Below are 23,864 nucleotides of genomic sequence, written 5' to 3' on the forward strand. Positions count from 1 at the left end.
TATTGTTGAACATTGTAATTTAACACTGAATTAATGTATCAGGATGGGAGAATCTAATTATGTAGTCGCACACAAACAGTGAATGTGGACATCTTGGTTTGCAAGTGCCAAGCTTATGTTACATCCTGCATCCATGTTGTAATGGTGTTGGTTAACCATTTACTGGTTAACTTTGGTAAAGTGCTTAGCAACCTCCTTGAATGTTGAGAAAAGTTGAAGCTATCAGTGCTAGAATATCTGCAGCCTCTGAACAGATGTCATAGCCTCTCCACCTCCCAATCAAAGCCAACATTCTGAACCTCCATCTAAACATCAATTACCTTTAAGGTAACTGTCAGTATTAACATGAGTTTGATTTTGCTGTCTCAAAGAAAAATGTAGCTCCAACTTAAATAGCAGAAATATACATTTTGGGTTACATGTAATAATTTTTCTATAAGATTGTACCAACCAATTTACTGTAACACATCGAAAGATCTGCCAATATTAATAAAAGGTTGCAGGTATAACTCCTTTCACCTGTTTCTATTTGTGTTTGAAGTATAAAGCTGCCTGTTTACAGGACTAGATGTGTAACTTTTTAGTAAATGAGAAAGATGGGGACCATGGTTGATAATTGCTCAATGCAATTCTCTCAGAAGGATATTTTTCTCCATGGCATACTTTGCCCCTTCCTCCAGTGTAAAATCACCACAATGTAGATCCCTCTGGTATGCTACATTGATGGCATCAGCCAGCGGCTGTTTTGATGGATGGAGAAATGGAAGACTTTCCAGTGTCCCTGATGGTGACACTGTGCCTTCCTTACACTGCCAGTGTGAATGTGAACATTGTGAGAGTACAGGATGGGATTTAACTGTGCTATCCCTCTAATGGTCCAGACTATGCTGTTACTATCAGGTTGCACATGTGAATGGTGTCTGTTCAGATGAGATGCCAAGGGTGTTTGTACATGACACTGCAGTAAGGAAGTCATTAAGAGAAGAAAACACTTTTAAAAAAACATGATAAAAATTGTACTAAGGCTTTTACATTGATTCCTCAAGATAGTTGATGTGGTTTGTGGTTTACCTGCATAATATATGCCACAGATATTTGGGTTTGTTCGCAACACTATTTACAAATCTATGCATCTAAAACTTGCACACAGCCTGGGCTCTACTCACAGTTCTGTTGTTGTACATGACACACATATCACTAACAGATTATACTGACTTTATTACACAGAGACAATGAATGAAGGTGAGGCAGGTCCCTTTTATACCAGAATATCACATGTCCTATTGCCGGTAGTTTAATGGTAGAGTCCTGTCTGTACTGAAATCTGTCCATAATTAAACAATAATTACAGCAAATTGACTTGTGTTCAATTTCAGAAGGTCCCAGATCAATTGTATTGAACATAGAGCAAATGTTGGCTTTCATTGGCACCCATGAATGGAATTAAGAGCCTGCAGATTATGGAAGGCAGGGGAGCCTGAGCGGGGTAAAATATTTCACAACTGGATAATGCTGAATAAGAACAAGGTCCAAACAATTTTGGGTGAGATGCTAGAGCAAGAAAAACGGATAGGATTCCTTTGGATCTTGAAAGGAAGGAAAGGACATGAACCAGACCAGAAAAGGAAGCCATAGACTCCTTTGCAGACTAATAGCTGGCCTGCTAAATGTAGTTCTGGCACTTATTGGAGGTGGAAATATCCACTATTGTTCCTGCTGTTGATTGGTATCTTGTGTTTCTTGCCAGAATGTGGTCATTTATAATGTTCAATTGAGGATCAGCTGGGCCAATTTATGATTTAAGAGCCTCCTGACCACCTCCCTTCCCCAGCCCCATCACTTTATTGAGGTTCATGAATGAAAAAAGATCTCTTGGAATACAGAACAAACTGTGCCGTCCAGAACTATACGCAAACTTTAATGTGAACCCCAAGTGCGTTGCGGGGGAGAAATAACGTTTTTAAAAAACAACAAACTGAAAGAAGTTTCATTCATATTTCACGCCAAACTCACAGAAAACAACTGAGAAACTGAACTTCCTCCTCTTAAAATGCTGTGCGCACACCGGAAGCAGGTGTGGGACAAGAATAATTATTTTATTGAAGTGTGCTTTTGGAGGGGCACTGTTTAAAGTAACAAGTTGCTGAGTGTGCATTCAGCTGTGACCACTCTTACAAAAATAATGCGCAGGAACCGGGTGCTGCCAAATTCCTAGAATTGGTCAGCGACGTTTTTTTTTAAACAAGCCCTCTGTCCAAGCATTTGGTTACAGAATATTTTAATCTGCTGTCATATTGTAACAAAAAGAAATCATGTTCCAGTTTGAAAGATTCTGGGCAAATTGCAATCAGCAGCAGAGAAACAGACAGTGACATATAATGTGTCACGTATTGTCCGCTTTTCCCAACAACTGTGCTGCAAATCTTTGATGGGCTTAAAGTGAAAATTGAACCTAGTTTAACTGCAATCTGTGTGGCTTAATTCCATGTCGGATTGTAGAGTTCCCAACTAAACTATTGGGAAAAGGGTCACCATGCTACCTGAAGATCTTGATTTTTAATGTAGTTGTTTTTATTTTGACATTTTGTGCTCACTCTGGATAGTTCTGTGAATGCTGGTTGCCTTCCAGTTCCGCACTTAAACGCTCTAAATATTGTTGAGGCTTTTCATCCTGCACTCAACAGGACAAATGCAAGATTTAAAAAAAAACTTCATCCATGGGGTTTGGGCATCACTGGTTTGTCCAATGTGTATTACCCATCCCTCATTGCCCTAGAGAAGGGGTTGAATAGCGGTGCTCTGAACTCCTCCTGTCTTTTATCGAGCTACCCCAAGGCCGAAAGCAGTTGAATTTTGAAAAACAGCCAAATGCAAAATAGTCACAAAAACAGAGGTTGCTGGAAAAGCTCAACAGGTCAGGCAGCATCTGCGAAGAGAAATCATAGTTAATGTTTCGGGTCCGGTGACCCTTTCTCAGGACTGCAAAATACTCACAGCAGTTTATGCTACAGGGGAAAAGGGTGCTGATTGGTTGACAAGTTGACTTTGATTCGCTGAGGTGTTGCCATGGGGAAAGCTATGGGAAACTGTAGGCTTCCTAAGCTCCTGGACAATTCAAATAAGGCAAAAGGCTTGAATGTGTTCCTTTCTGTTGTAGAGAAAGGGTCCCCAGGGATGAATCTAGCTAGCATAATCTTAAGCAACTTTCTTAGTGTAAACTCAGGCAATGAGTATCATTCAGTTGAATCATCATGGGCAAATCTTAATCCGTCCTTAGAAGCATGAGTCCCTACAGTGTGGGAGGAGGCCATTCGGCCCATCAAGTCTATACTGACCCTCTGAAGAGCATCCCATCCAGACCCATCCCTGTAACCCTGCATTTCCTATGGCTAATCCACTAGCCTGTGCATCCCTGGACACTATGGGGAAATTTAGTACGGCCAATCCACCTAACCTGCACATCTTTGGACAGTGGGAAGAAACCGGAGCACTCAGAGGGGAGAATGTACAAACTTCACACAGACAATCACTTGAGGGTGGAATCAAACCCAAGTCCATGGCATTGCAAGGCAGCATTGCTAACCACTGAGCCACCATGCTGTCCTTAGTGACTGCCACAAATACACTTTCCATCAGGGGTGCAGGATGGTAAAAAGTGGGACAGATAGGTTTATTTTGGTCCTTTCCCTATTCTGGAGACAAAATTGTGACAGATTATTTGCCATATGTCTTCTCTATGCCTCACCACTTTCCTAATTCCCCCATCATGCACCTCTCCCATCCGTGTCTTTTTTCACACCTTTTAGCTATTGTCATCACCTCATCCTCTGAAATACTCAACCACTCGTTCCCTCTCTGTCTTGAATCCTTTGCCACTCCCTCTCCAGGTGAAACATCATCAGACGTTTTACTACGTTAAAGGTTTCTTTCAAATGCCTGGATTCATTGTTGGCATTGGCGGTCCACACTGCCATCCACACAGACCTCTGCACTTACTGACGTAACAGGAAAAAGGTGAAAATTCAAGGGAGGCAGTCTGGGATGTGTGAGGGTGAGTGTTGGGGAAGCAATGGTCAATCACTAAATGGTGAGGCTGGAGGCATCCTAAGTATTGGATCTGGAGCTCATTTCTGGCACAATGTTGAATTGTGAGTTACCATGGGTAGCAATCTGAGCAATGGCCAGCTTCAGTGACCTGATCTTCAAATGTAAGATGAAGAGGAGCTTTCCATCTCTCCCAGCTCTATATTAGGGTTATTACATTTGAAATGAGTTGTTGGTTGTGCTCTCATATGCAGCCTTCTTGTTCAGGCCTCGTTTTACTAATTACAGAGGACACCACGTTCATTTTTTACTGAAGGTTCCAGATGGATACTAGATCTTGGTATTTGCATATAGAAAAGTTCAAACTCCGGTTTTCATTGTTGATGTCTTTAATCAAATTTTTCAGATGTATTATGACACACTTCTGGAGCAATGAGTGCAGGCCTTCTGGCCCAGAGGTAGGGACACTACCACTGTGCCACAAGAGCCCTTTGTTTAAGCGACAACATTAATGTGGGTTTGGAGTCACATGTAAGGACAGCAGGTTTCTTCTCTAAAAAGCATTAATGAACCAGTTGTGTTTTTATGAAAACTGACAGTGGTTTCCTGGTCATCATCAGACTTTAATTGCAGATTATTCAAATTTGAGACCATGTCCCCAGAACATACCTGGGTCTCTGAATTTTGAGGTCCAGCTACATTTACACTAGGCCAGTGTAACAATGACCATTCTTGTGCCTTTATCGACAAGACAAACTGAGCATTTCTGACTTGCAGCGAATGCTTGGTTTCTGCCTGTTACGTTGGAGACTTAGGAAAGTGTTTGCCCCAAAGAATGGAGGCTGAGAAGCAAAATATCTTGGCCTTTGCCATTCTATTTGGTACTTTCGGGTTGAAGAATGCCTCATAAAGTCTGCAATTATCAATGTGTTTTCCTTCTTTTTAAAGAAAACATGAAATGATCTTATATAGTTCATCCCACTCTCTCCAGAATTAATCAAATTCCTTTCTGAGCCAGAAATGATGATTCCTTCTAATCTCACCCTTTGAGGAATGCCAACCTTATCTTCCCCAAGTGACAACACTGCAGTATCCAGCTGTGAGTGGGAGTTGGTAGGACAGGCTGTGTATGCATCTGTACATATGTCATGTCTTGATTATATCACAGGCATGTGTAGCTATCTCAGTGCACAGACCATGGTTAAAAGTCACACTTACATATTGTTTGATAAATCTCACACATTCATATTACAGTCTGTATTTTGAAGTAATTGTGTATTTAGTGTTTGCAGATAAAAATTGGCTCCTGCTGTAATGCTTCTGCTCACGGAATGCAAATTGCTCTGTGGGGAGGGTAATTTTTGCAAATAGTTTTGCAGTATAAGGAATTTCAACTCGATAACACACAACAGACATCCAGCCATAAGGAACAGACACAGGTGGAAACCACAAATAGCAGGTAGCGACACAAGGCCATGTTACCAGGGAAGGAGAGAAGAATGCTCCAGGATCTGAGGGAGAACTGTGTACATCATAAGAGGGAGCTGAGGAGTGCCAATGTGGCCCAATGGTGGGGAGAAGAAGATTGCCAATGTAACTGGGAATGGGTTCATGGAAACAGTGACCAAAGTTATTCAGGAATAAGAAGGAAACATAATGCCTTTACAGCACCGTGACTACCCCTATTCCTTCACAGGAATAAATCATCCCCCACTGTTGCTCCTTGCCCATTCCCCACAATGCACTTTAGTGGAACTTAATAACGACACCATGAGAAATGTTTGGAGGTTGGGACTATTTAATTAGGTGGCATGGTTGGGGGAGCGATAGCGATGACCCTAACTTAAATTCAGGCTGGCCTCCCTGCCCTGTGCCAATTGAGGCCCTCAATTAATGCCCACTTAAGGACCTCGTCCAGCCACCACTTATATTCAACTAGTGACATTGCGACAGTCATGATGAAGGGATGAGATAAAGCTTAGTGGCTTCAAGGGCAGGATTGGCAGTGTTGCCAGGTCAAGGGAGCTGGCCTCAAGAAGGGGATGCTGTTGGGAGCCACCCCCACCAGCCAACGATTTCCCCCTCCTCCCAAATTTCCATGACACCACCCCACCTTCCATCACCTGGGGCCTAGGCCCTTTTCTGATACACTGGCTTTTGGTGAGTGCAATACTGGCAGATAGTACCATTCCTGTCGTGGTGTTGCCTGCAATGAAGAGCTGCTGACCTCTGACCGTCCGACAGCTCTTGGGATTTCTGCCTCCAGGGCCCCTGTTCCTGACGGACACTTGATACAGTGGGCCTTCCCCAGAGGAGGTGACTGAAGCTCCTTCTCTCACTGGCTTAATAGTCAGTAGATGAGTCCATTCTCACTTGGATTAAACTGTACCCTCAGTGTGCAATCTCCTTCATCTTCCTACTTGGAAAGCCCAGAGTTTGCCAACCTACTCTGATGCTTAATGCAGAGTGTAATAGTGACGCAGGAAATGGTGTTGGTGCTGGTTTGCTTGGGGTCAGCACTGTAGCTACAATCTGTTTTTCCATTCTTCAGTAGGCAAAAAAGGATCACAAAATCAATTTTAAATAATCATCCTTGAGAACTGCTTCTATCAGATGGGACTCTACCTGTCTGGAAGTTATGTTGTTGGCCCTGAGCTGGGGATTTAAACTTCAAGGTTTCAATTTCCCAGTTTTAAGAAAAGGCTGAGATGTCATCAAAGCATTTTAAGAGAAATTAGTAATTTAAACTGCTGTGGACCACCTCCAGTTTCATGTTTGTTATTCATAATTGAGAAACATCTTTTTTGAATCATGTAGCACGGAAACATACCCCTTCGGTCCCACTAGTCCATGCCAACCATGTTCCCAGACTAAACTAGTCCCACCTGTCTGTGCTTGGCCCATATCCCTCCAAATCTTTTCCATTCATGTACTTATCCAAATGTCTTTGAAACTTTGTAACTGTACCTGCATCTACCACTTTCTCTGGCAGTTCATTCCACACACGAACCACTCTCTGTGTAAAAAATGTTGCCCCTCACTGTCCTTTATATATCATTCTCCTCTCACCTTAGAAGTATGCCCCCTTGTTTTGAACTCCCCCCCAGGGAAAATCTGTACCCCTCATGATAATAAGGTCAATCTCAACCTCTTATACTCCAGTGAGAAAAGTCCTGACATTTCCAGTCTATTTTTATATCTCGAGTCCTCCAGTTCCTGCAACGTCCTGGTAAATCTTTTCTGGAATGGTGGGAGAGGTGGTTGGTTGTTCTGTAATCTTGCAGAATAGGGTGGGGTTGAAATTACATGGAACCCGTGCCATGCAATTTCAGGTACATATACTGCCAGATCTAAAATGAGGACACATATACCAGAGACATCAGCATAATTTCCAGGTTAAAACTTCTGTGCAGTACTGAGATGGTGCTGCTCTGTTAGAGGTGTCGAGGGTCTTGTCTGCCCTTTCAGGTAGACAAGAAAGAGCAGAGGAGGTTTCTCTTCTCTCCTGGATAATAGTTATCCTTTGACCAACAATAACAGATTATCTGATCAGTGACACACATTCTGTTTGTGGGAGCTTGCAGTGCACAAATTGGTTGCTGTGTTTCCTATATTCCAACAATTACTTCAAAAACTCATTGGTTGAAAGCAGTTTGGCCTGCCCCAAGCTTGTGAAAAGTGCGAAATAACAACAAGCCATTATTTTTACAAACCGAATGATGTAAGATTATGTATTCCTTGTGCGAAGCCCTAACTGCTGCTGTGCTAATCTCCAATTTATAGATGTCAGCACATCTGCATGTCCGCAGTTAGTCAAAGTATATACAAACTTGGCTGTGTCATTGCAGGATTGTATCTAGGTAACCTAGTCTCTCTTTTTAATGTCATTCAGCCTTAAATGATTAAACTATTAGAGAGTAGAACTGGTTTTTAGCATTTGCAAATATGTTGGTGCCTGATCTGTAACAAAGCAGTTAGTTTAGATACCCAAGGTCTTCAAGTTTAGCAATTTCTTTTCTAATGTCCCTCTTGCTCCTTTTAGCTGCTGGATATTACATTCAACCACTTCCTCCCATCTCTGTGTTTCTTCAGGGTTGGAAGAGCCTCTCTCCCCAGCTTCTCGACTCCCTGCGGGGATTCTTTGGAGCTAGGCACCAGGCCAGCAAATCTGGCATTGCTTCCTCTGCTGTCTGCAGCTCTGAGCACTTCCTGCTTAACATCTGCCCTGCCCTCTTGGATGTTTCTCCCACCCTATACAAAGCTGTGAAACGCAAGGAGAAGCCAGTTGTCTAGATTATTGCTTTTGCCACTTCATCTAATGATTTGTTGCACATACATTTCAGTGCAGCTACCAAATTCTGGAATATCCAACCTTAAATGTTCTTCTCTAAGACTTTACTGAGTGAGAGAGCAGGAGAAAGTCATTAAGCTGAACAGTTAATGGTTTCTGAAGGGGATGTATTGGGTGGATGATGGAGTCATGTCACTTCAGCTGCCTTTGTCCAAAATTGACAGCGTTATGTCAGGATCAGAAACTCCCAGTCCAACTTGCCCTGGCAGTATTGTCTATCAGCCAATCAAACATATTTGCATTTTTTTTTCAATTGCAGAGGGAACTGAAGGATCAATACGAGGTTTTGCAGGACAGTGAGCATAGACATGTGAAGGCTCTGCAACTACTCAAACGGCAGCTCTCGGAGACAAAGGTAAACGTGAAAAAATACATTTTCACTTCCAATTTTCTCTCATCATCTCCTGAGACTTCAGACCTCTGCAACCACAACTGTCCTCTCAAACCAGAGGCAATACATTGCAGTATTTTGGATGGAGCAGCACGGTGGCTCAATGGTTAGCACTGCTGCCTCATAATGCCAAGGAACTGGGTTCAGTTCCAGCCTCAGGTGACAGTCTGTGTGCAGTTTGCATGTTCTCTGCATGGGTTTCCTTCGGGTGCTCCAGTTTGCTCCCACAGTTGAAAGATGTGCAGGTTAGGTGGATTGGCCATGTTAAATTTCCTCACAGTGCCCAGGGATGTGTAGGCTAGGTAGATTAGCCATGGGAAATGTGAGGTTACATGGATTGGGTGGTGGTGCTGGTTCTGGGTGAGATACTCTTCTATGGCTTGATGGGCTGAATGGCCTCTATCTGCCCTGTAGGAGTTCCATGAGTGCCTTGCAAATTCATGCACTTGTATTTATATGGCACCTTATTAAATGCCATTACAAAACACTTAGCACCATATGAGTTTCTCTTTATGATGGACAATCATTGCTGGTTTGCAGGCAATCTCAACAGTTACACTGTGCTCACAAACTGCAGATAACAATTCAAACAGGATCAGGTGGAGGTCATTCAAATCCTCCAGTCAGTTCAGGCACTTGTTTAGGGTATTTGCAGATCTGACGTCCAAATTCTTTGTCTTTGCCATATATCACATGACTGAGATCCTTAACTAAGTGTCAGTTCCAGCTCTGTGGTTTTACACTTAACTGTAAATCAGAAGTCTGTTGGTCATTGTCCCACACCAGAATACAAAACTTAATCTGAAACCCCAGTGTAGTGCCAAGTGTCACGCTGCCAGAGATACTGTCTGTCAGATGAACTGTTAACCTGAAGTCCTATCAGATGGACATAACAATTCCTGGTATTGTTTCTCTGGAGTCCTCTTTGGTCTCTTGGCTATCATTTGCCCATTGACCCTGAAGAAGATGATCTCATCATTATCTCCTTGCTGTTTGTGGGACTTTGAATGTGGTTTGAACAATTTCAACAGGGACTGCCCTTCAAAAGTATTGTTTTTCCCGAGGTCACAATAGGATCCAGTCACGGATTGTCTTTCTATTGACAAAAATACGCTGAACAGTCCATTTGATTGGAGATGAATGAGCACTTTTATTATACTGGTGCCAGAGGGATGAATATTGGCCAAGACATTGAGAGGAACCGAATATTTTTTGTGGTGTTTTTAATATCTATTTGAAAAGGAATATTTAATTTAGTTTCACACTTGAAAGATAGTTTATCATCTCTCAGATAATTCACTGGGGAGTCAATCTAGATGATGTACTGTGTCCTAGAATCCCTACATAGCAGAACAGGCCATCAAGTCTGTACCAACCCTATCCCTGTAACCCTGCATTTCCCATGGCTATTCCATTTACCCTGTACATCATGGTCAATTTAGCATGCCCAATTCAACTAACCTGCACGCCTTTGGACTGTGGGAGAAAACCCACACATACACAAGGAGAATGGGCAAACTCCACACAGACAGTCATCCAAGGCTGGAATTGAACCTGGATCTTTAAGCAATGTGAGGTAGCAATGTTAACCACTGAGCCACTGTTCTTTGTTTACATTGTTCTCTTCCCCTACGCCAGGTCTAAATCCAGAGTGCACTTCACCAATTTCTGCTTCTAGTATGTTATTGGTTTTTGTTATTATAATTTCCAATATCATTTTTAATGAGATGACTCATTAAACTTTTTGATGTAAAATTATTGCATTCCATTGCTTCAGGGTTCTTGGTGACTAAAATAATGAATTTCTCAAGTTACTTAGAATATATCCTTTGGTATACATTTGATCACAAATTTCTGTTAACACATCTAACATCGTTTCTCCAAATACTTTTAGATGTTCTATTGTTACTTCTTCTATGCCTGGAGCTTTTCCTGTGCCCATCAATTTCAAAGCATTCTTTCTGTCTGATTCATCAGTTGCCTCAAAATCTTGAGAACTCCCTTAATTTCCATCATTGTACAATTCACATGTATTCTGTCCATCTTTTTCATGTTTCATCCCTTTCAAACAATATCTTACCAACTTCGTCTTTGAAGGGCCAAAAGCAAAGTACAGCAGATGCTGGAAACCTGAAATAAAAACAGTGTGCTGGAGAAATTCAACAGGTTCAATGGAGAGAGAAACCAAGTTAACATTTTGACTATGATTCTTCTTCAGAGCTGAAGAGAAGCAGAAATGTGATCTTGCTTCTGCTTTTAGTATTGGTTGTTGCAGATGTTTGATGCCATTGTGACCTTATTAAGAAATGCTGAAACTACCAAAGTATGTCTGAGGCTCACTTGATGAATGCGGAGTTGATTGAGAAGGTTTGGGTTCAATCCTTTGTCCATATTAGGTCGTTGTATCTCTTGGGATGATGCCTGGAATTTTACAATTAACGTTAGCATTTTGGAGTAGAGAGGAGGAATTTGGTCAATTTCTTGCACTTGACAATGATTGAGTAGTGCTTGCTGAAGAGCCCATGTGTGAGGACTTTGGCTGAGGAGAGAAATTGGTTTCTCTGAGTTTCCTCATGTAATCAAGTAAACTGCCAATGCTCCTTTTTTCAAATTAGATTCCCATCTAATGCCCTGTTAGGGTTAGGTACCAGGTGATTCCCAACATTTTCAGAACCAGAAACCAAAAAGAGCGGGAAACTTCTGGTGAAGACTGGGGGATAAAGTTATTCGGAGACCAAGTTCTTCTTGTGAAACAGTGATTATGTAAGTCGGTGTTTTAATAATCTTTATCTCTTCTACAATACTCTATACTCCTACTTTGGGCCAGGTCAGTTTCTTCACTGTTCATTAGTTACAATTCAGAATGCTGCAGATATGTATTTGTGGTGAGGACTGTTCTGTTTTACAGAGACTGTACATGTTGCATACAAATTACCTCCATGCAAATAATCTTTACTGCTTTTCTGAAGAGGGTGACCCTGCAATGAGTGGCAGTCTAAAGACTGTGGTTTCCAAATGGCAGCTCCCAATTGTTTGTCTTGGCCTAGGCATAAAGAACAGAGGTCCGCTGTGGGGTATCCAAATGTGGTGGGGTAGCATTACGGCCTAAAGCTGCTCCTCTCCTCTCAAGCCCTTCTCCACTATTACTCCTCTGCTCCGCACCAGAGGGCAGTAAGAAGTTAGGAAAAAGAAGGCTTGGTTTGTGATGGACGTGCAGGCTGGTTAGGCCGTGGCTTTCAAAATGAACTGGACAATCCTCTGAAAAGAGAAAAAAAAAAGTTGCAGGAAAAAAGGCGAGGAATGGGACTGGCTGAATTGCTGTTGAATGCTAGTTTGATCATGACGGGCTGAATGAGCGTACGAAATGGAAATAAGCCATTTGTTCCCTCGCGCCTTCTCTGGCGTTCAGTAAGATGATGACTGATCCGTTTGTGTTTCAAATTCCACATTCCTATCAATGCTTGACAATCCTTTATTTGCTCGTCTATCAAGAATCTATACATCTGTCCTAAATAAATTCAAGGAGGCTGTCTCCACCACCTTATGAGGCAGAGAGTTCGAAAGTTGCACAGCCCATTGGGAGAAAGAAAATTCTCCTCATCTCTATCCTGAAATGGCGATCCCTCATTTTATAACAGTAGCCCTGGTTCTAGACTCACCCACAAGCTGAAAAATCATTCACACATCCATTTTATCAAGATATTAGGAACCTATAGACTTCCAACAAGTCATCCTCATTCTTCTAAACTCTAGTGAAAACCAGCCCAGTTTGTACAACTCATAAGAAAACCCATTCATTCCAGGTATTAATCTAATACCCTCTGAACCACGTAAGATGCATTTACTTCTTCCTTTACTGAGGAAATCAAAACTGTACACCCCATTCAATAAATGATCTCATCAAAGCCCTGTATGGTTGAAATTCAACATCCTTACTTTTATGACCTCCTCTGTGTGGCATCCTTCTGTGCTGTTACCAATCTGTGTCTGTGTGTGGTCATATGAACGCATTGATTAGGAACAGGAATAGGCCACTTGGTCCCTTGAGCCAGTTGCACCATAGGATCACAGCTGATCTAATTGTTCCAGGTTCCCACCTACTCCTGATAACCTTTAACTCACTTGCTTACTGATGATGTGTCCAACTTTGCCTTAATAATGTTAAACTTCCACTGCCTTTTCAGGAAGACAGTTCTAAAGACTCTCGACCCTCTGAGAGAAGGGAATTCTTCTCATCTCTCTCTCATCTGGGTGATCCCTTATTTTAAGACAGTGGCCTGTAGTTCTAGATTCTCCATTAAAAGGGCAGCACTGAGGCTCAGTGGTTAGCACGGAGGCTCAGTGGTTAGCACTGCTGCCTCACAGTGCCAGGGACCCAGGTCCAATTCCAGCCTCAGGTGACTATCTGTGTGGAGTTTGCACATTCTCCCCGTGTCTGCGTGAGTTTCCACCGGGTGCTCCGGCTTCTTCCAACAGTCTAAAGATGTGCAGGTTAGATGGATTGGCCATGCTAAATTGCCCATAGTGTCCAGTGATGTGTAGGTTTGGTGCATTAGCCACAGGTAATGCAGGGTTAGGGGGATGGGACTGGGTGGGATGCTTTTCAGAGGGTCGGTGTGGATTTGTTGGGCCGTATGGTTTGTTGCCACAGTGTAGGGATTATATAAAGAGGATATCTCTTCTCCTGCATCCACCCTGCCAAGATCACTCAAGATCTTAAATATTTCAATGAAGTCACTTCTGTCTAAACTTCTAAACTCCCAGTAGATATGAGCCTAGCCTGCCCAACCTTTTCTCATAAGACAACCTGCTCATTCTGTCAAAAATTCTTGTCTACAATAACCAACTAACCTTGTACATGAAGAATGCAGCTGGGCAGGATGACTAATGTTTATGGATCGCAACATGATTTGATAGATTTTCATTAGGTAAGTTTTCATTGGCAAATGTTGGTAATTGCAGATGAGGTACAATCAGTTATAATCTACTTGAATGGCCTACAGTCATATTCTGTTTCAGTGCCTTCATGAGAAAGACGAGAGAAAATGGGAAGAACAGTGACCATATAGAGTCTGTGATACTGCCACCTAGTGCATAACACGAAACATCAGTCAGCAGAGGTTGAATTGGATTTTAGATAATTTGAATAGTCTGGAACAGCACGTACAGATTCCACAGAAAGAGCGGTGGAGTTCTGGAAACAGGCTTTTTATCCTAGAGTTTGATTTTTTTGTGTCTTCCTGGCCTTCCAATTTATTATCTTCCCAAATGTAGTTCGATAAGTACCTTTTCCTAATGGCCAGTCGTTACAGCAACTGAATCACAAATGAATCCTTACATATCTTTAACCAAAGACTGCAAAACCTACCGTCCAGTAGGGGATCACTGCATAGCAACCAGAAGCAGGATACCTGGGTGATTTTCCACTGCTGGCCCTTTACTTCCTAGTATAGGTGAATGGAAGTTAACTATAGTGTTCCAACAGTTCCAACTGAAATCAGTTGACTCAGCACAAACCAGAGATTAAAGTCGGGACTTCCAGATGTCTGTGACTCATACATAGTCGGACAAGCCAGGATATCTGGCTTGTACATGAGCCAAAAGGAAAAAGGAGCTATGCGCTTTTTTGTGTAACTGCTGTCTACCTCTTGTTGGGGCAAGTCTCTGTGAGTGGTTGCAGTGACTTGGAACAGCAGGTTGGATTCCTCCACATTGTGCTGTCAGGTTAACACCTTGAGGGTCACTGTGTGTGTGTGTGTGTGTGTGTGTCTGTGTATGTGTGCGCATGTGCACATGGGTGTGTAATATCTTCACTATGGGTATCCCCAGAAAGTTGGTTTCTTTGCTTGACTGCCACAAAGCTGTTGCAGGTGTCTCCTGAAACTGGTTGCTAGGAAGCTATAGGAAATTAGTCTTTTATTTTATTTCGCACACAATCCCATTGGAACAGATAATGGGTTCTGCTTGGCAGCGTCTTACTCTTCAGATTGCCATTTGTGAAAGGAAAGAATCGGACTCTGTTTCTGTCTCTCATCAGATTGACAATTGTCAGTGTCTTCTCCAATTGTGCAGTAGTTGAACAGTTTTAATGAATATGTCACAGCATAAATGACAGATATTATTCTCCTTGACACAAGGGAGGTGGAGGGGAAATTTTTGATAAGTGTACAAGATTCTGACAAGTTTAGGTAAGGTAGATAAAGTAAAACTGCTCCTATATGGCGATGGCACAAGAGTTAGGGGGACACAGATTTAAGGCTTTAGGCAAGAAGACCATGAATGTGTGAGGGAAAACTTTTTAATGCAATGAGTGATTAGGAGCTCACTGCTTACAAGGGGTGGTGAAAGTGGAGGAGATGAAAAGGATCCAACAAGGAAATTGTATAGATAGGCACTTTCAAGAAATAGAATTTTGGAATGAGACGAAGTTGTGTAATGTCATTGGATGAGTAATCCAGAACCCCAGGCTAATTTCTAGGGGCACGGGTTTGAAACCCATCATAGCAGAGGGTGAATTTGAACTCAAGAGTAAAAAATTTAGATTAAAGAATTGGCCTAATGGTGACCATTGTCGGTTATTGTAAAAACCCATCTGGGATTTCACTAATATCCTGTTGACCTTTAGTGGTCTAGTCACCATGTGACTACAGACCCACAGCAATGTGGTTGATTCTTAACTACCCTCGCCCAATTACAGCTGGTGAATAAAATGCTGACCTAGCCAGTGACACCCTATATCCTAGGAATTAATTTTTTTAAAAAAGCCGACAGAAATAATTGTTAGACTGTTCCCCAAAGTATCAGTCAAATGATGGCAGTATGAGATAACTGATATATTCTGGTTTTGTGAGTGGGAAGAGTAGTTGATGTTTCCTTGGTTTAGATTTCTCTTCTGTTTGCTTCTATTTCGCTCAGTCTTCTGCGAAGAGTCTTCGAGCAACCATTGCAGAAGCCTTTGACCGTCTGCACCGTTTCTTGAAGGAGAAACAGAAGTCAATGCTGGAAGAGTTGGAGACCGACACAGCCCGCACCCTGAATGACATTGAACAGAAGATCCAGAGATACAGCCACCAATTGCGTGAGGTGCAGGAAGGGATGCAGATCCTGCAGGAGAAGCTTGTTGAAGCAGACAAGCTAATCTTCTTAGAAGGAATCAACACAACTTTGGAGAGGTAGAGTATACAATAACCATTCATTATGTGGTATATTTGAGTTAAAGTGGACCAGTAAAGGATGTGCAAGTCCTGCCTGTGTCTTACATTTCCATTGTATTTTCCAAGTCATAGACTCATACAGCATGGAAAAAGACCCTTTGGTCCAACCAGTCCATAATTCCAAACTAAGCTAGTCCCACCTGCCTGCACTTGGCCCATATCCCTACAAACATTTCCGATTCGTGTACTGATCTAAATGTCTTTCAAACTTTATAACTGTATCCGTATCCACCACTTCCTCTGGAAGTTCATTCCACACATGAACCACCCTCTGTGTTAAAAAGAAATTGCTCCTCATGTCTTTTTAAAATCTTTCTCCTCTCACCTTAAAATATGCTTCCTGGTTTTGAAATCCCCACCCTAGGAAAAAGACATATGCCATTCACCTTATCTGAACCCCTCATGATTTTATTAACCTCGATAAGGTCACCTCTCAACCTCCTATGCTCCAGTGAAAAAAGTCCCAGCCTATCCAGCCTCTCCTTATAACTCAAACCCTTAATTCCTGGCAACATCCTGGTAAATCTGTTCTGAACTCTCTCCAGCTTAATAATATCCTTGCTATAAAGGGGAGACTAGAATGTATACAGTATTCCAGAAGAGGCCTCACTAACGTCCTGTACAACCTCAACATAACATCCTAACTCCTACACTCAAAGATCTGAGCAATGAAGGCAAGCATTTAAAACACTTAATACTGACCCATTCCCAACCAATTTCTTGCTTCAGGGCCATTGCCAGGAAGGCTGCATTGCACTGCTGCATGGAACATCATTCATTGTGCACTGCCTTCCTAATTTTCCCGTGATCAGTAATCAAATGAAAGGCAAAGATAACCCCATCCATAGAGTGAATATAAGGACAATCATTTCATTTTAATAGAAATTTCTGCCATGGGATGTGACTATAATTTTCAAGTCCAGTATTTGTTGCTCATCCTAAATAGCCCTTGAACTGTTAAGAGTAGACCACATTGAGTCACGTCTAGGCCAGTTCTGGCAAGGATGGCAGATTCCCTTCCTGACAGGGTACTATAGAGCCATGTTGTGCAATAACCAATGGTAGCTCTCATGGTCATTATTGAGGCTAGCAATATGTACGGATTAATAATTAAATTTAAATTCTAAATGGCAAAGTGGGATTTAAACCCTTGCTTTCAGGGCATTAGCTTGCGCCTTGTGATTACTAGTCCAGTGATGTTATTACTGTGCCACCAGTACAGTGTAGACTTGATGGGTCGAATGGCCTGTTTCCACACTGTATGGATTCTTTAACCTTAGAGACTGAGTAAACCTTCTTGAACACCATTATGTTTAATGTAATGCTCCTAAAATCCATCACTCATCTGGGGTTCATTAACTCTGTGCAATGGTTTACTTGAAACACATTACAAGTTGTGAAAGTTGTAGTAGCAAACCACTTGATTTGTGTATGTGTAGTGTGCAAACCACCAGCAGACTAACCGCCAGGCAGAGTCACAACATTGCATAACACACACCACACACAGATCTTAATGGTGAATTCTTTTAAAGGCAAGGTACATATACAAGATACCCTTCTTTCCCAGTGAAACTTTAACTATTTACAAATACAAGCGAGCCTATGTGTCTCCAATGAATTGTTAATTTGCCGATCTGTCGAGACCTCATAATGGTGACTTTGTTTGGCAGTCCCACTGATTTCCAGTCATCATTGATATTGCTTGTCATTTCTAATTGCACTGTCAAAGTTTTCTTTCATGGGCTGCAGTTACTGGCCCAGAACTTACTTATCCTGGTCCATTGCTGTCAAGTTTTCTCCCAGATTAGCCACTAATGGATCTAATTCCAAATAGATCAAATCTTCCTGGCATTTACTGTTTGGTCATAGTAGCTCAGTTTGAAGCTCTGGTTTTATTCCATGGATTTTTCTAATTTCTGTCAAAGCCTTCTGTTGGTTCGGTTTTCATAACCTGCTCAAATAACCGTCCAGTCTCCCCAGACTTTGTTTGTTTGAAGCCTGGATCTCTTCCACTTGCTGCGTCAGTGGTTGTTTGGTTTTCTCAGTGTGCTGTTTGAGTTCTTTCCCTAGAGCATTATTGCTGGAGTTTATTTCTGAAAGGCACGTCTCATGAGAGATTTGCAACTCATTGTTGTGTGTGCTTTGCATCTCGACCTGTTTTTGAAGGCCTGTTATTTTCTCTAGCATTGCTGTGAGCTCAAGCTGATGTGCTTGTAGTTCCTCCTGCTGAGCCTGTGTTTTTGTGTGCGAGTCTTTTTTCATATCTTCCTGTAAGCTGGTAACTTGTTCATTAAATTGATTGTACTGAGCTTGAAGTTCATTCTGCTTCTGTTCTTTCTTCCTTCTCTTAATTCATTTCTTTTGAGCTGAACGGAGGTTATCCTTAAAGAGCCCACTCAGTGATTGTTCTTACATTTGGATTTAGCTTGAGATGATTTTTCAGCCATTTCCTCTTGACTTTCACTTTTCTCTCCACAGCAGAGGGCTACGATTTTATCTCCAGTAATTTGGAAGACAGTGAAGTGTTTTCTTTGTCCGTTATATTTAGATGTGCATGTATTTCTTAGGGAGTGTGCTGCAGTTTCTGTTATGTCTCTCTGATGTTTTGAAGTTTCAAAGTACTATGTACCAGTACCCCTAGGTCTCTCTGTTCCACGACACTACTCAGAGCCTGACCATTAACAGTATAAGTCCTGCCCTTATTTGATGCAATAAATGCATTACCTTGCATTTATCCCAATTAAACTCCATCTGCCACTGCTCAGTCCATTGGTCCAATTGATCAAGATCCCTTTGTAATCTTAGATTACCTTCAATTTTGGTGTAATCTGCAAACTTACTAGCCATGTCTCCTAAATTCGCACCAAATTGTTTATATAAATGACAAACAATAGTAAACCTAGCACTGATGCCTGCAGAACATGGCTGGTCACAGGCCTCCTGTCCGAAAAACAACCTTCCACCACACCCTCTGTCTCCTACCATCAAGCCAATTTTGTATCTCCCTGAACCCCATGCGCTCTAACTTTATTAATTAGTCTATCATGCAGAACCTTGTCAAAGGCTTTACCAAACACCTCATTGATCTTTAAGGGGCCCAACTGTCTCACTAGTTGCTTTAACAAATCCAAATGTAAGAACAGTCACTGAGTTGAACTCTTTAGGGATAACCTCCATTCAGCTCAAAAAAATGAATTAAGAGTAGGAAGAAAGAACAGAAGCAGAATGAACTTCAAACTCAGTATATTTAATTCAATGAAAAAATTGCCAGCTTACAGGAAGATATGAAAAAAGTTCGCACACAAAAAAACAATGTCTACCTCTCTGTCCTCATCAATCATTTTAGTGACATCCTCAAAAAACTCAATCAAGTTTGCGAGACACGATATCCTGTGCTGACAATCTCTAATCAGTCCTTGTCTCTCCAAATGCACGTAAATCCTATCTCTCGAGAAACTTCTCTAACAACTTACTCACCATTAATGTCAGAGTCATCAGTCTGTATTTCCCAGGCTTCTCTTTGCAGCCTTTCATGGAAAACGGCACAAAATTAGCCTCGCCACACTTCCCCACCCCCGACCCCACTGCCCCGGTCCTCCGACACCTCACCCATGACTGTAGATGATATAAACATCTCTGTTAGGGGCCCCGCAATTTCCTCCCAAACTTTCCACCACATCCTGGGATACACTTATTTATCCACCTTCATGTTTATTAAGACCTCCAGCACCTCCTCTTCTGTAATGTGGACTATTTTCAAGATGTTAATATTTATTTCCCCAAGTTTCCTGGCCTCCATGTCTTTCTGCACAGTAAATACTGATGCAAATATTCATTTGGTATCTTTCACATCTCCTGTGGGTCCACACATAGACCTCCTCATTGATCTTTAAGGGGCCCAACTGTCTCCCTAGTTGCTCTATTGCTCTTAATGAATTTGTAGAATCTCTTTGGATTATCCTTAACCTTATCTGCCAAGGCTATCTCATATCCCCTTTTTTTGCCCTCCTGATTTCCCTCCTAACAATGCCCCTAGACCCCTTATATTCTTCAAAAGATTCACTTGATCCCAGTTGTCTATACATAGCATATGCCTCTTTCTTATTCCTCAATATCTTTAATCATCCATTGTTCTCTAATCTTACCAGCCTTACCCTTCACTCTAACAGGAGCATAAAGCCTCTGAACTCTTGTTATCTCACTTTTGAAAGTCTCCCACTTTTCAGTTGTCCCTTTACCTATGAACAGTGTAGTCCAAATTGCCAGTGTTAAAGTTATGTTCACCACTCTTTGGCTCATAGTATATATTGTCAGGTTCTAATTTGTCAATCACTTCATGTATACACCTCTGTTTGGATAATAGATTGTCTTTATTGTAGTTTAGAGGTATCCTTGTGCATTGCTTATTTGGGTCATGCATGACTCTTAATAGCCACATCATTCTTTACCCTGGAGCACTGCCTCTGCCAATGGGCCTTTTCTAGAACCTGCCTTGCAAAATCGATTGAGAAGTGGGCATTATGTTGATGCATGCAGAAGGCCTCACCTTCCATATGTCTTGCTATGATTAGGTGTTCCAATGATTGTGTCAGTTGATGAATTTGTACTTGAGACTTTGAGTTTTGTTGACCTGCAAGGATCGTTTCGTATTTACTTCCTTCCCTCAGCAGCTCTTTTACGTGCTAAGTCTCCCACTTGTGTAGGAAGTCATTCTGGAAAGCTTGCGTGGGGGTGGATGTGCCCACTAACTCAACAATTATGTTTTCTCGCATCCCATCTGAAAAATCTCATCATGCAGCCTTTTCACTGGATCTGCTTACAAAGTGGTCTTTGCATTCTGTAAATGTTCTCTACACAGCATAAATTCTAGTCGGTGAACAGAGAGTTTTAATGTGACTCTGAACTGGCCTTCTAATGTGATCCATATCTTTTGGAGACCTTTAGTTTTTTGGTTGTTAATCCTGTGTGTAGACCTTAGTTCCCAATTGCTAAACAAATCTGAATGGCTTGCTTTTCTGTACTGGACATAGCCGAATCTAGAAACAATTGCTCTGAAAGCTGTTTAAACCTTTATATTGTGTTAGAAGGTTTGCTGTGGCCCAATTTAAAATAAGGAATTTTGTGGACATTCTGACAAGATACCTTTGGCCTTTCCTCATTTGTTATTAATCCAGCACATACCCTAATCACTTGCTTTTCTCAAGTGAACTAAATAGGCCTCTTGACAACAAGCTGTGTCCAAAAATGCAACTAACGACGACATTCAAGGTTGGCTGTCACATTAACACAATTTAATACTGTTGACCATATGTTTCACATGTTGATTAACTTTCTTGTTTACTGTTGAAGCACAAAAGGCCTCATTAACACAATATTTTCCATGGCTGTTCATCTGTTCATGTAAATGTTTATGGTCAAATAATCAATGGCTTATCGGTGGTTGATTCATTCGTTGTGTTGGCTTCTTTAATATAATAAAAAAAATTACAAGTAATGAAACAGCAATGACAGCAAACCAACCAGTTTCTACATGTACAGTTTGCACACCCATGTCAGACTGTCAGGCAAAGTCCTAATAGTGTATACACAGAGCACATGCAATCCTTAAAATGAACTCTCTTCTACATACAACATATACCTACTCAGAAATCAGGCAAAAGCTGACTAGTAGCTTACAAAAAGCTCAAAACCTAACAGTGAAGTGCAAAAATGATAATAACTTTGTGAGTTGAATTGTCAGTTTTCACACTATTTCTTCGCCTGTACCTGAGATGGGAGAAAATGTTTAATTCCATGAAAGTTGGAAGGCAGAAATCCAGAAGTTCCAGTTGCAAAATTGGTGGTACATTTCTCAGTGTCCAAATAAACAATACCTGGAAATGTTGAATTTTGCCTTGAAAACATTGTGCATCCTCATTTATTTACATCCATCTGATTAGAATTGAAGTTTTTTAACCCTCAATGATACATGGACTTTGATTTTTAACAAACCATTGTGTCCTCACTTCCTGAGGTTATTTTCCCCCCGTAGCCCACCTAGTCCAGTTCAGAGACAGTCTAACAGTGCAATGTTTTAGGAGCGGCATGGTGGTACAATGGTTACCTTACAGCACTAGGGACCCAGCTTCGGGTGACTGTATGTGTGGAGTTTGCACTTTGTCTGCATGGTTTTCTGCCACGTGTTCCAGTTTCCTCCCACAGTCCAGGTTAGGTGGATTGACCATGCTAAATTGCTCTGGGGATATGCAGGTTAAGTGGACCAGCCATGGTAAATGTGGGATTCTGAGAATAGGGTGGGATGATCTTCAGAGGGTTGGCGCAGACTTGATGGGCCAAATGTTCCCATCTGCACTGTAGGGATTCTACGAACACCTCCTGAGATTTGTCACTGAGACCCTGTACCCAAGTCTTTGATGAAGACATTCTGGTGCCTCCTTTTATTGTTTCAATTCCTGCCAGCTCCGACTTGGTGCTTTTTGCAACCTGTCAGCCCTAATTGGTTTTCAGTGTGGTCTACTCCTTGAAGTTCAAAGTCATTTCATTCAATAATTTAGCAGACCCTGTCCCACTTTGCTGCTGTGTGTTGCATCACATAATTCAAATTACTGGTTAACGAAACATGGGTGTCTAAAAATGACTGGTTATAGCCTACAGTTCATACTCCAATGAGATTTGAGGTGAGGGGGAAGTTGAGGGGCACAACAGGAGACTCCAGCGACTGCACACAGCTCTTGCCATACTGCTGCAATCATGGTTTTCAGACACTACTGTCTGATTAGAGGTGGAGATCAGTGCTTGTGCTAGTGCCATTCCCTTGCAGTGGGAGGTGTGAAATCTGGTTGTTTCATGACTTTCTGCTTTGCATATGCACTATACTAGTAGTTCAGTAGGGCTGACTTAACAGGACTGGCACTCCACACTTCTCAAAAATTAGGGAGCTCTAACTCAGTGAGTGTTGACAGGACTTTTCTTTTCACATAGTCAATGGTACCTCAGTTTTATCCATTGCTTTATCAGATTGCATGTCCTGAAGTTAGTACTGTAATTTGTGCAACCATTGGTTAGATTATATTGAGGCAATTTTTCATTCAGTCCTCAACAATCCCTATCACATCCATTAGGCACAAGGTGAGAGTTTATTCTGATGCATGTGAACCAAAATTCAGCATCATCTACCTCTGTTCATTTAAAAAGTTTTCCTTTCCTCCCCTTCTTCATCAAAGATTATTTCACTCAATGTCACACAAGTGGTTCGCTTCCTAAGTGCAGAGACTAACAATTCTGAGATCTCAGCAAAGGAGCCACTATAACATTTTCACAACACTTTGGTCAAAGCTAGCATTTAATGAATTCTGCAGTAGCATGAACATGTCCGGTTATACACAAGGGGATTGTTGACGTCTGAGCAACATATGGCCTACAAAACCTCTTCATACTTTTCTGGATATAGAATACCGTAAGACTAAGAAGTAGTTCTTTGCTATCTGTTGGATTATGTCAGGTTTGGTCCAGTTTTGTACTTGGTGTTCATTTTCTGTCTAAAATGATTTTCTGCTAAAATGACTTTTCTCTTCTAGGTTAAAGGGAAAGATCCATGAGACCAATTTAACCTATGAGGACTTTCCAACCTCCAAGTACATGGGCCCCCTGCAGTACACCATCTGGAAATCCTTGTTTCAGGACATTCAGCCAGGTGAGTTACCAACAAAGTGAAGTTTGACCAGGTCTGAGGATGGTCTCCTCCCTGCCATAGCTATTCCTGACTATTGTACATGTCAATCTGAGGAACTCTGGGTGATATCTCTTTGCTTTCTCATTCATGAAAAATGCTAAACTCTATCGTAAGATGGAGTTCACTAGGTAC

The 23,864-nt window shown here is 41.7% G+C and overlaps 1 protein-coding gene across 1 annotated transcript in view; it reads left to right on the forward strand.

The window, feature by feature from the left end:
* The window catches only part of trim62.1 (tripartite motif containing 62, tandem duplicate 1), a 77,493-nt gene that overhangs the window by 45,665 nt on the left and 7,964 nt on the right, over positions 1-23,864 (forward strand). The window contains exons 2-4 of the mRNA XM_020513978.2: positions 8,655-8,750; positions 15,702-15,958; positions 23,578-23,693. Of these exons, the coding sequence (XP_020369567.2) occupies positions 8,655-8,750; positions 15,702-15,958; positions 23,578-23,693 (469 nt within the window). The remainder of the gene's footprint in view (positions 1-8,654; positions 8,751-15,701; positions 15,959-23,577; positions 23,694-23,864) is intronic.

The sequence above is a fragment of the Rhincodon typus genome, chromosome 31 (assembly GCF_021869965.1).
Source record: "Rhincodon typus isolate 14 chromosome 31, sRhiTyp1.1, whole genome shotgun sequence".
In the NCBI taxonomy this organism is placed as follows: domain Eukaryota; kingdom Metazoa; phylum Chordata; class Chondrichthyes; order Orectolobiformes; family Rhincodontidae; genus Rhincodon; species Rhincodon typus.